The sequence below is a fragment of the Pecten maximus genome, chromosome 13, assembly GCF_902652985.1.
Source record: "Pecten maximus chromosome 13, xPecMax1.1, whole genome shotgun sequence".
Taxonomy (NCBI): Eukaryota; Metazoa; Mollusca; class Bivalvia; order Pectinida; family Pectinidae; genus Pecten; species Pecten maximus.
The window spans coordinates 24,209,018-24,222,647 of NC_047027.1; the positions used below are offsets into that span (position 1 = coordinate 24,209,018).

At 36.8% G+C, this 13,630-nt stretch overlaps 1 protein-coding gene across 1 annotated transcript; it reads right to left on the reverse strand.

The window, feature by feature from the left end:
* Positions 1–282: 282 nt before the first annotated feature.
* On the reverse strand, positions 283–12,807 carry LOC117340561. Its single transcript, XM_033902319.1, has 9 exons — positions 12,623–12,807; positions 9,177–9,260; positions 8,400–8,660; positions 7,976–8,050; positions 7,474–7,581; positions 5,503–5,694; positions 4,070–4,153; positions 3,132–3,929; positions 283–2,591 (listed from the first exon to the last, which is right to left on the reverse strand). Exons 2-9 carry the CDS (start codon positions 9,192–9,194, stop codon positions 2,268–2,270), a joined length of 1,860 nt encoding a protein of 619 aa, XP_033758210.1. The 5' UTR covers positions 9,195–9,260; positions 12,623–12,807; the 3' UTR covers positions 283–2,267.
* Between the last annotated feature and the right edge of the window lie 823 nt (positions 12,808–13,630).

Genomic DNA, 13,630 nt, shown 5'->3' on the forward strand with positions numbered 1-13,630 from the left:
CACTTTGTCACTAGCCATCCACCTCTGGGTCGCGAGTTCGAAACCACGTGGGGCAATTGCCTGGTACTGACCGTAGACCGGTGTTTTTTCTCCGGGTATCCCGGCTTTCCTCCACCTCAAAAACCTGGGACGTCCTTAAATGACCACGGCTGTTCATAGGACGTTGAACATAATATACCAAACATTCTACGGATCATCTTCCCTCGACTCAAATGTGTTATTTGATATTATGATTTTGAAAGAATTCTCGTTTTCCAATCATACATAGCAAGAACTCCAAAATGAAGGCTCTCTCGACCTGTTTATTTCTTGTATCTGTCAGAAATATATAGAATGAAATCCTCTATAGAAAACATACACATTAATATAAACTTATCACTTTCAATCACGGACACACACCGAGGACACTTAAGGGAAGGGAAACAACTCTTATAAGAAAATGAGTAATAGACTTCCGACATTAAATATCCTAACTTGTATGCGTATCGCCTGAGTACAACAACATACAATGTATTCTAATTCAACTTTACTTTAAATTACAGGATACTTTAATCTTTGTTGAAAAAACTTAAACTATTCAACGCAATTAAAGTTATAAATATATGATACTAAATAAATTCAAAAGAAGAATAATTGACCCGACATGTAAAATACTGGACGTACCCTACAGCTATGGTATAGTGCTTTGGTTAAATCTATATTCAGCCAAAATGAGAATAAGACCTGTCCTGCAAACGTCCGAAGTTGGTCTGTCCGAGCGTGTGTAGAGGTACAGATGTCCCGAGTCAATATTCGTTTCAGGCCAGTGAGTGGTCAGTCTCAATGTGTAGAGGTACAGATGTCCCGAGTCAATAGCCGTTTCAGGCCAGTGAGTGGTCAGTCTCGGTGTGTAGAGGTACAGGTGTCCCTAGTCAATAGCCGTTTCAGGCCAGTGAGTGGTCGGTCTCGGTGTGTAGAGGTACAGGTGTCCAGAGTCAACAGTCGTTTCAGGCCAGTGATTGGTCAGTCTCAGGTCACGTGCCATAACATGCATAGACAAACAGGTATACATGTAAAATGCATTACATGTAAAGAATATTATACACGAAGACATTAAGGTGGCTTCACACAGTAGACAATGGCAAATACTTTGTTTGCTTGTTTTATATTGTTTAACGTCCTATTAACAGCCAGGGCCATTTAAGAACGTGTCTGGTTTTGAAGGTGAAGGAAAGCCGAAGTATCCGGAGAAAAACCACCGGCCTGCAGAAATCCATTAAATGTTTTTAGTGAAGTGGGCTCTACTACCCATGCTACATCTATGATTGAGGTTTTGTTGGTCTAGCTTTGTCAGAAACAGCCAAACGCAACACCTTAACATTGTTTGACGCCGATGCCGGCAAACGCTATGTACCGCCTTTCCGAAATCATTAACTTTAACACATCACTCCGTCACCTTTTAATCCAATCATAATCATTATACACAAGTTCAAATTATTTTATCTTTCGTAAACACTTGAAGATCTACGATGCATCGACGGTGGAACGGAAGTAGACTTAATCGAAAATTATAGTTAGTATTGTTTATAGAGTTGTCCATCAATTTGAACTTAAATTCAAAGTGAATCGAAGCTCACCCCAACTTCCGGTTTTTCGAGTGTTACACCTTGTTGGAATACTAACCTTAATGAGACGCCCGTGCTATAAAGGACCCCATCGCGGTGTGGTAGAAACAAATAATTACAAACATAGTAAGATAGTTATTGATATTAGCTACATATAAATGTATTTTAACAGAAAACCCTTCCATGCGCGTAGTGATATGAATTAGTGATTTAAATATAAATCCCGCATAACGTGACCGTAGTACACACGTGATTACAGGTGACGTAAACATTAGTGTATACTCTTATGTTTATACATGTATCTACGTAATTCTTGTCACTATTTAAATTGATCACATATCTAAACTGACGAACACGTCAGACGGTTGTTATGGTGACCGCTTCGCGTAATCTCACAAACTCGTAGTCCTCGCCCCCTCGTCTTAGCTCGACAGAATGACGGACCGACAACACGACTGTGATCGATGGAACGAGTCAAACATCAATATATTATTGCTCTATCCCCATTGTAATCTCGCTCCCTAACCACGTGTTGTGGCTTCAAGCGAGACGATGGGGGCGTGATCGCGACGAAAATATATTGTTTGTCGACCTGAGTTCGAAGGAGCGATATTACTAGATTTGCTAATAGGCCAGAATAGGATGCGTTTTATACGTGCATATTTACGAGTAATATTCTTCCTCAAAACTCTGGGTGCGCATGAACAAACTCCTTGGCGTATCTTCTTTTAACTTCGTACAGGGTCCGGATAATGACCGTCGGTTGAATAAAGATCGCTTCCGCTGCATCCCGCGCGGTAAACATGTTACTGCATCCCCGTCGTTATCCACTCCGCATGTCTGTGACGATATGAGCGCCTCCTGGTGTGAACTATTGTCCTCAGTGCGGGTTGACTTTGTGTCAGTTGCCGTACTCTGGTTCGTCCTCGTTGGTTGTTCTTCACCGGAAGTGGCATTGGATGCGACACCATTGTTCCTATAATCATTCTAAAGAGTAAAACAAAGAAAAAACCCATAAATTACAACTATAGATAGAAGCAAAAACAAACAAACAAACAAAACAAAACAAAACAAAACAAACAAAAAATAACAAATAAAATAAAACAAATCTTTAGTAGGTCAAATACCAGACATTCCATCTTGTTTGAAAAAAAAATTAAACAACAAAAAGTTCGACATATTGTAGCACATTTTTGTGTGTTTTTATTCAATTGATTTTATTTCAGCGAGTTTCTTAATCTATATTGATAATGAAAACTTTATCAGGAACGAAAACGAATATAAGATTCTATTTATCACATAATAAGAAAGTCATCAGCTAGCATTAAAGTTTGATTCCACGACAGCTGAAACATCCCAACCAACAGTCAATGGTTGTATGTTGTACGTTTGTATTAATATATGTTTATTGGCTGACATAGAAATTAAGACTAATGTTTTTGAAATTTAATAATCGTCAAAAAACATACATCATACAAGTTGTAGTAAAATATATTGTCTTTAAGACAGATGTCTTTGGGTACTTACTGCAAGCTCGGGTGGTAGTTTCTGCAGATCGTTGCTATCTGTCCTGCTGCTAACGCATGGTTCATTTCCGGTTTTGGCTTTATCTGTTATAGAATCGGATCCGGAACCGGAAGAGGAACCCGGATTATAAGATGAACAAACAACATTGTAATTTCCGATGTACGGTGGTAGGAGATTATCGTTGGAACAAAGTGACTTCTCATGTGTTTGTCTTTGTTCTAGACAACTTAGCTCATTGTGCTCGCATGGACACGCGGAGGAGTTGTGCCGCTGGTCGTTATGGTGACAACACGCAAACCTTATTTGGTCATGGTTGCAGCAACCACTGCTCCGGCGTCGCTGACAGATGCATTCCAAATGGCCTTGAAACATGCAAGAGCATCTATTATGTCCCTGGCTCTGAACACCACATGTTCCGAAAGGAAATGACGTATATGGAGCAATGACTGGCTGCATCATGGGAAAGTTCATACACGTGGGCGCGAGATGAGGAAGACGAGACGTAGAAGTGTACGGTGGTGGTTCTATGAGAGAATGGATGCTGTCACTTATTCTATTCACCGCTTCCGGAAATACATGCACGCTTCCGTCGGAGTCTCGTCTCACGGACAGGTTACTTCCGGTTATGGATGCGCGGCTCGTCGATATCACAGACACCGACCTGTCCCTGACCTCCTCCCCAGCGATGTTGACGTCATCTATTACATCCTCGGGGTTTTGAATTTGTCGTCTCAGTTTCTTTTTGCGAATGATTATTGTCTTGTGTGCTACCCAACAGGCGAAAAAGATTAGGAGAAGCTGCAACGAAAAGTAAACAGTACGAGTTCAAATTTGAAGAAAATCTATACTACAGTTATATTTAAATCTACATTTTGAAACATTCCGAGACAATGTCACCGGAATTAGAATGTGTACACACATTATTGCGCGTGACATACCTCGAATAGGACTACACCTGTGGCGCAAGAGATGATGAGCGGGTTGTGTTTGTAAACTTCCTCCCAGAATGAATTGTAACATCCCTGTAATACAGAGTTATAAATACAATAATTTACATACAGAAATGTCATAACGAGATTTTATTAATCGCAATACAATTTATTGAACAGTAACTTATAGGAAGTTCCTTCAAATCCATTTTCAGTATGAAGATGGTATTGCTAAGGCATAGTTAACGGTGTGTTTTCTGCGGATGCTCCGACTTTCCTCCACCTCCAAAAGTTGTCATGTCATTAAAATTAATGACATTGGTTGTTAATAGCACGTTAAACTATATAAACCTAAACCAAAGGTTACTCTAAACCGTTTACATGTACGTTATGTCCTGTTCCTGTACACAGGATCACCAACTTAGCATTTCTCAAGAAAAAGTCAAAGCGACAGATTGGTAGAGACGGAGAACGATAGAATTTCTTCGGAATGAAAATAATTGTTTTGCCACTTAAAAAAATTAACAGAAACAATTATAAGCTCAAACTTTTTGAAGGTGGCAATAGCATAAATAGAGGATATCTTACAGTGTCTTCAGTAATACCAAATATATTTCACGAGTGGGGCTAATATTTTGATATTTTTCACGAGTGCGCAATATCAAAATATTAGCCACACGAGTGAAATATATTTGGTATTACTGAAGACACTGTTAGATATTCTGTTTATAACATTTTTTATCAACGTAAAACCTACCCCGTATGCTAACTAGGCCTACAGCGAAAGTTTGCATACATTTGTAAACAAAAAAAGTAGTTCCCCCTGTCCAGGTGCTGACATATACGTCGGGCTTTCTGATTGGTCAATCATTTTGGTATTTTCTAATCATTAATTTGATCGGTCAAATAAGCAAAAGTGATATTTTTCACAAGTAAAAAATATCGCTTTTATAGAATGAATATGTTTTGATATTTCACTGGTAAAAATGTAATAAAGTATTTAACGTTGGGTATTGTATGAAATATACTACATTCAAGGCGTTCTTTAAATTTATCGTTTATGATTACTCTTCATCGGCGCTGTAGCATCTTTGAATATTCGATTATTATAACCTCAATTTTCTAATTGTTTGTTTGGTTGCTTGTTTTCTCAATCATTAATATTTCATTTTGCGTGATCGTATACATCAGATTTAATCTCTACTTATATCAGAAATTAAATTATCTAAACTCTTTTGGGATAGATTGCCACCAGAAATAGCTACGATCGGGAATTCTCGAACAAGCAGTGTAGCAATCACAGTGTCTCGGCCAATCCCGACGAGTTGTGAAGTCTCGGCTAATTCCGCCAAGACATGGATTCAACAACTTTTTGTCTAAATGATGCATAATTGACCAGAAAGGCAGTGATACATGCATGTCAAAGTAACAATAAAACGCACCTGACGATAATTAGAATTAAGATTTGTTGGATTAGCTGCGCATGCGTAGTTGTTCCTTTTCATGACTTCCGACTTACAGCAAGCCACTGGCGTCAATAGAGGAATGGAAATGTTACCGTCTAATCGAATAGCTTTGGGCCATTTTTTGGCTCTGGTGAAATCACTAAACCCGTCTACACCGCAACAGGAAAGCTGGAAATAGATCGAACAGAAAGAGAACTGATCAAACAATTATAAATCAAAAAAAGTTCCAGTTGGCAGATTTTTTTTTTTTTTTTTTTTTATTCATTTTTCTTTCATTTTCATTTATTTATTTGTTTACTTTATTCATTCACTTACTTATTTTTTCATATTTTTTACTTTCAATTTTGCCTGACCCTGGTTTTTGCAAGGATGTTAATTTCAGGATTTACTTACACAAAAATAAACAAAGAGAGAATCAAGTACACATTCGTCTCACAAGATACGCCTCCATATTCTCACAAGCATACAGTCTTAGATTGGTCTCCATCCCTTATGATAGGGACATTAATTGTTTTAAATAAGCCAATCTTTCAGTTTCGAGGAGGTACGTTAATTTTGTTTTCTATGTAAGATATATGTAAATGCTCAGAAAAACCAATTCATGTTTTGTCAAGAACAAGGTAAATTACCTCAGAAGTATTTTCTATTATGTAGGCAATGTTTTGTGGTAATACAGTTTGTTTTATTCCCAGGGCGTCTATTGGTTTTCATGTACATTGTTTGATCAAAAGTGTTTCCGCGCAATCTAATTCTGCTATATAATCCTACCATTCAACCGTTCTAAAAGCCGTTTCAAAAAAGAAAAAGGTGTTTATTCTGATAGATATTAGATTCATTTTCATAATAATTCCATTTTTTCTTTCACATTAAATTTCAAAACATTATTTTTTTTGCAACATAATTGTTGATGATATTTTGTTAAGTGTATGAACGATGACTGTGCCACGGGTAATCCCCCCCCCCCCCCCCCCCCCCCCCCCCCCCCCCCCCCCCTTTTTTTTTGGCGGGACGAGGGGGGTATTGTGCATCGATATTATTATACATGAGGAAATTCTGCATATTTCTTTATCAACACACCAATTAAATACAACTATGAATGGATAAATTAAAAAAAAATTAAAATTAAAATTAATAATAGATTATAAAGAAATTGTAATAAAATTCAATTTTGCGGAGGAAAGACTTTTGACCAATACACTTGCATGTATATTCGATGGAAATCAAATTGTCTTCCATCAACCTCATTTGGTATTTTACATATCTGGACATAGACAAATGTCAATACGAACTCGCCTCGTCTGATAATACACCAAATATACACAGGGGCCTGATTAGTATTACCAGAGACACATGTCTCTGGTATTACAGCCTACGTCTATTTGGACCTTCCCTAGTTCACACAGAATGTAACAAATTCTCAGGTCCCTGTGCCAACATACATGTATAATCAGCCAACTTTCCTACCCTACGTTCCATCAAAGCTGAAATGCTTAGATGCCGTATTTTCTAAGCTACTGCTAGCTATATAGAAACTTGGCGTGTTTTGCCTGACGTCACCAGTTTCTGTCTTACTGAAATCTAACAATTTTTCTAATGCTTTATGAAGCCAAGTGACAGTTCTTCAGCACGATATATATTGAATCATATGCCAGATTAATGAAAAAATTATATGTCTGTCGTCGATTGAGATATTTCCCATCAACTTATCTTGAACGGGTTGTCGACATTTTTTCTGAATAGGCTGTTTCACTAGGTCGATGGAGTTTGCCTGAATTATTTTAACAAGTGAGAGTTACTTCCCTTAGACTGTTGTAACTAGCAATCTGTACAGCCTTCAAAGAAAGGAAAATAGAGAAAACATATTTCCTCTAATCATTCTTGAGAGATGTTTTGCCAACAGGATTGAGTATGTTTACAAAATGACAGAAAACATAAATACCTAGGTACCTTTATCATAATGTAGTTATACGTAACAGAAACTACGTCACTTCCGTTGAAGCCTGCGTACTTTTTATGGATCAGATCTCGCAGTGGAGTTTTCAAGGACTCGTCCACCTGTGAAAGGTAAGAACTTGCATAATTCACAAACCCAAAACCTTCATCATAGGTCATGCGAACTCAGAGAGAAATGCTCGAGTCTTGCTCTCCATTTTCAATTCAGATCGTGACCCCACATGTATATTGGAGAAGCATTTTCCCGTCCCACAACTTAAACAATTTCTACAAAATTATTTCCCATGTTAAAATAGACCCATACATATACTGATATAGGTCTCCGATGATTATTATTTATTTATTCATTGATTGAAAAATAAATCAATTCTTTCTTGTTTTATCTGGAAGTCATGTACGTAAGAACGAGGAAGTCGTTTATAATTCTGTGAAGTTAATTGACACTCTTTAATGTATAGGTATATCAGTTTCTTATCAAAACTCAGAGTTATATTACCTTCATTCTCAGTTTATAGACGACAATTAGAAACACCATCTCCGTAACAACCAAAATCCCAATTACCGATGCGTACTGAAAAAAAATCAATAGCGTGACAAATAAATAAATAAATCACATGATACATATAAATAAATCACATGATACATATAAATAAATCACATAACACGAATAGAGAAATTAATTAAAAAAAATAAATAAATATATCACAAAATACAAATGAATCAATCCAAATAGGAAAATAAAATACTTACTACATGTAATTTAAATCAACCAATTCATGTAATACGTAAAATAGAAATTTAATTCAAACAAAGTTTCATAAATATATCTTGCATAATGTCTCGTACTAGACATCGGGGAAGTTATTTCCCTTGTACGGCGTGCGTGAACGCTATTCTTGTCCTACAAATTTATCACTTACCGCAATGAGTATGGTTTCATTTTTGGATTTTATCCCGTGCACTCCAAACATTGCTATGACACAGACTGCGACACCAATAGAGATACACCCTATCGCAGCGCTATCTATTATACCACCCATGTCAAAGGTTGAAAGGTCAGTTCCTGTTAAACCGGAAGAGGTAGCTGCGGCCTTGACCTCTTTGAGCAGTGCGTCGTGGAGTAAAGCTGTTTCGTGTGTTTTCAGAAGAATGCCAGATGTTGTCACAAAGACACCGACCAACTGGTTGTAAAAAAAACAGCTTTGAAATTGATACTCCTACACACGATTAGAGAAATATCATTTCATATCTCCAGGTAGTTTAGTACATGCGCATACATCTGCGCGTGCTTTCGTTACTAACTAAACAGTTCGATATCAAGACTGTTTGTTTATATGAATCAATATTATTACATAAACAGTGCACAAAAGGATTGGACACAAGTTTTCAATTTCCTCTCCATAATACAATTAAAGAAATAAATAAAGATCCCTACACATAATCGCTAATGTTATTCTCGATTAAGTAAAAAAAGATCACAGAAAAAAAAAGAAGAAATTTCGAATTTTAATTAAATACAAATACTGAAAACTTAAATTGCTCAGGGTCTTGACACAAAGTCTCAAGTAACATCTACACCATGGATACGGATTTCAAGTCCCTGTGTTAGATAGTAGGTACACAGGTAGAATCAGAAAACACGAGCTTAACAATTAAGAGTGCTGTCATTGTATGACGTATGTTAGACGAATACTTACGATGAAGATGATGTTCATCACCAGCAGAAATCTCCGCCCTGTAGTTCCAATACATCCCAGACGCGGGACTAGTTTCCTAGTGTTCTGAAATTGAAATTAAATCGTGTTAAAGCTGTCAATATTTCCACTTTTTTGGAAATTTTTGTTATCAACATATCACTTATAGCAAACGTGTGCTATGTCCTATGGTAGCTATAATTGACAAGATATATGATATATGACCAAACACAGACGGTTTTTCCTCCATATTAGTTGTTATTACATTTTTACCAGTGAAATATCGAAATATATTCGTTATATCAAAGTTATAATTTTCTCTAGAAAATATCACTTTTTCTGATTTGACCAATCAGAACACTTCTTACAAACGACAATGGGGAAAATATAGATTTGCATATACCTCTCTGTCAAGTTATATGACGTCATGATGCAAGATAGAATACATAACGTCACGATTTGGCGTACATTTGTGAGTCGTTGACAGTAGCCGCAATGAATTATGGGAGAGATTGAGCTGCCTCGGTATATTTTGCTATAGGGAACAACCAACCAATTGAAAAAAATATATTTTTGAAACAGCCCCTGTGTATAGAACGTTGAGCCAAGGATAAAATGTCTGGCAGTCACTGACTGGCCAGTATGTTATGAAGTGAGAAAATAGATATGTAGCCTGATAGGTAACTATCAATAAGAAATGTTGATATAAATTTCTTAAGTCCGATTGTTTTTTTTCCCAAAAGTTCACGTCATAATAGTAAACAGGTAAACATTTAAGATTTATGAGAATTTTTACTGCGAAATTCATCTATTTTCAAAATGGCTACCCTGGAGAAAATTTGAGCTGAAGGACCCAACTTTTTTTTTTGATTAGGTGTTATATCAGACCCTAAACTTTTGTTATAAACCATAATCGTCATATTCAATTCAAGAATTTGAATGAAATAATCCAAAACGTTAACACTAAGGTCTATGGGAAAACAATTGGTTGGTTGGTCTCTACAAAATGTAATAAACAGAATATCTAGTTAACAGTTTCTTCAAAATCAAAATATTAGCCCCACTCGTGAAATATATTTGGTATCACTGAAGACAATGTTAGATATCCTCTATGTATTTTGTTGTGAGAACCATAACTAAGCATGTCCAACAAGACTGTGACGTCATAGTCAAGATGCTATTAGCACACTCGGAACACCTCGGCCAATTCTCTACGTACGGAATCGGCCGTGTAGTTAATTACAGTCTGTAATACGGATCACTATGGCAAGCCGTTTTAATAATTAGTTTTAGTTTAAACATATTTTATTGACATAAAATGACAAAGGGATTGGTCGGTAAGTTTTGCCAACTTATTGATGACCTTTCCCGCATAAATGACATATGATAATATACAGTGGTCACATGATGATATGTACAAATATTCAACAATATGATAAACAAAAGATGATTTATGAATTGTCTTTCTTAAAAAATAAAAAAAAAGGTTATATTTTATTAGGGATGGAAAAAGAGAGAGAGAATGAGAGACAGGCAGGAGGAGAGAGAGAGGGGGGGTGACAATAGTTTTGTATAGCTTGCAACAAGTAAAATTAATAATTATTTCCCGTTTAGCTTAAAGCGACATTCCTTTACCGAACGGCAGATATGAATTGTACAGCAATTTATCAGATTTATTTATGAAAGAAGCTTACACTCATATATATGACTTTGATGGGATACATATCATATTTGTACAGAAATCCGTGATAGCCTCCGCTCGCTTCATTTTAGATACCACGTGACCCCACAGACAACGTATCACAGCCTAGCGAGTGATGTGTAGGCAAATTCTTTTTGTTATGATGAAATATGCATGTAGCCTGTTTTTTCCCGCAATTACTTTTGTGATGGTAACATGCATAGCTTGTAAATGAGTTAAGAATATCAATAACATTTAATATATTACACACAAACATGAACTTACCTGCGCGCAAAGTTACATAAATATTAATCAAAAATTAAAACGTGAGGCACGAATGGAAATGAAGGAAATATAGCTATATATTTAGAAGATAAAACAAATACACACATACTGTAAATCTGTCATTGTGGCTAGATGAGGTAATATTGAGTTTCAATGTCTGTGATTTGTCAGCACGGCAACATGTGTAACGTTCAGCATGACTTAATTACGAACCTGTCATACTGTCGAGTCGAGTATCCCGCAGAACTTTCCAGAAACAATGACTTCACCTGATCGACGCGGTCTCTTCACTCTCTCCCTTCTTTCCATCTGGTTGCCGTTGATTATATAGAGGTTACACAACGACTGTTTGTTGGATATGGGATTTATTTAACACGAGTAAGTTATTTTTTAAACGTTACAGAACTTTTTAGAAATAACGTACTCGTGTGAAATAAATTCCGTATCGAACAACCACGAGTCGTGTGACCTATTTCTACCACAATATATTATAAGCTTGAATCAAATGAAAACGTGGCCAAGTCTAATTTCGCGTATGCAAATAAGGTGTAAAGGTGACTGCCGGGAGTTGAATATAACATACATACAATATGTATATCTAACAACCGTTTCTACCACAATACCCTGTGCTATTCAATCCATTGTATAAATGTGCCGACTGTTGGATAAATATATATTATATACCACTATAGTGATATATGACCTTCCGGTCTTTTGATTGGTCAAGAATTCGAACTTTGACCCAAGCTGCAATTGTTATTGACGTCATCAATAATCGAATGCCGTCACATCACGGGTCCCGGACGTCACCGGTACACTTTATTTGCATACGCAGAATTATACTTGGCCACGTTTCCCTTTGATTCAAGCCGATATTATTGTGGTAGAAAAGGTCACACGACTCGTGATTGTTGGATATGGAATTTATTTCACACTCGTAAGTTACTTTTTAAAAGTTGCAAAAGACACTCGCTAAAGCTTGTGTCTTTTGTAGCTTTTATAAAATAACTTACTCGTGTGAAATAAATTCCATATCCAACAATAACTCGTTGTGTAACCTCTATTTATACAATGGCTTGAGAGTGGAGTAACACAGCGTTTTGTGGTAGACACGACTTTTTATGACTTTGTTATCTCGTCCCGTCCACATTTCGCTGATTCCGGTTTCAGTGACCTATTAGCTAATCGCTACATTTTGTACCTCGGGAGCCTCGTCCGTCATTTTCCTTTTTGGTAAAAAGTATTTTTGACTGAAGTTGAAAATATTTTGATTTCAGCTAAAAAGATTTTAGCTTAAGTTTAGATAATTTACTCTTTTGTTCACTTGTACATTCAAAATGCGTCATCATTTCTTGTGAAATTGATCAAACTTGTGTTCATGTTTTTTTTTTTATATTTGATAAAACTGAAATCTTTTGGAAAAAGAGGTATTTTAACAATAATATGACATATATCCTTAAGTCGTAGACATTTTCATATTTACCTGTTATAAGGATCGATGACATCCATGTTCGACATGATTTTGCCCTCGCTGACCTTCGGATAAATTCGACAGACACAAACATCTGATCAAAACATCATGAACTGACTCCTTTGACAGATATGGAAGTTTTACAAATAGATGTAGCATTTCCTATTGTACGGCATACAAACAACGTTCTGGAAAGTTGCGACATTGTCCAGTAAATGTAACTGATCTGTACTGGTCAAGGTAGAACATATGTACTATCAATAATTGATAAAGGTAGGTCACCAGGCAAGATAAACAACACCGGTTTTTTTTCATGAAAACATAAGCGGGTGTCGTTCATAATTTATTCAACCTATAATAGGATGCCAACCACGATAGCCAAGTTGGTTAGCACGCCGGCCAGGTAGACTCAGGTGGAGATCTGAGGTGCGTAGTTCGACGGACCCTACCCGTGTCGGTTTGTTTCACAGGAAGCTGAACACAAGCCGGTCTGTGCTGTCGTGATTGTGTCCTTGGACCAGACACTTTACTATAATTGCTCTGAATGGTGTGCGACGGGCCTCCCTATGTTGTTCTGTGAGTTAGTCACTAACTACTACAAGGAGAACCTGCCTCAAAATGACACTGGCTGGACGCGGCGATAAACCCAGCAAACCAACAAAATATTCTATGCCAGATAATATCAAATTTAATTAGATATCACATGTAATACACATATGTTCTACTGTACAAAAAGGTAAAAATAATTACAATAATTACGAAACAAGTGTTATCAACTTATCTTAATTACTCCTGTTGGCCGGGATGGATGCGCATAGGGGGTCTTACCGTGGGAGGAAACCGGAATACCCGGCGAAAACCACGTAGTAAGGCAGGTGACCCCATCATACCTTTTCACGTTCGATCGGGGAATCAAACCCCGGCTTCCTAGGCGAAGGACAAGTGTGTTTCCACTGTGTCACCGGACTATCCAATGGTATTCCTCTTAAAAATATTATAGCACTCTGTTGTCTGTCATAT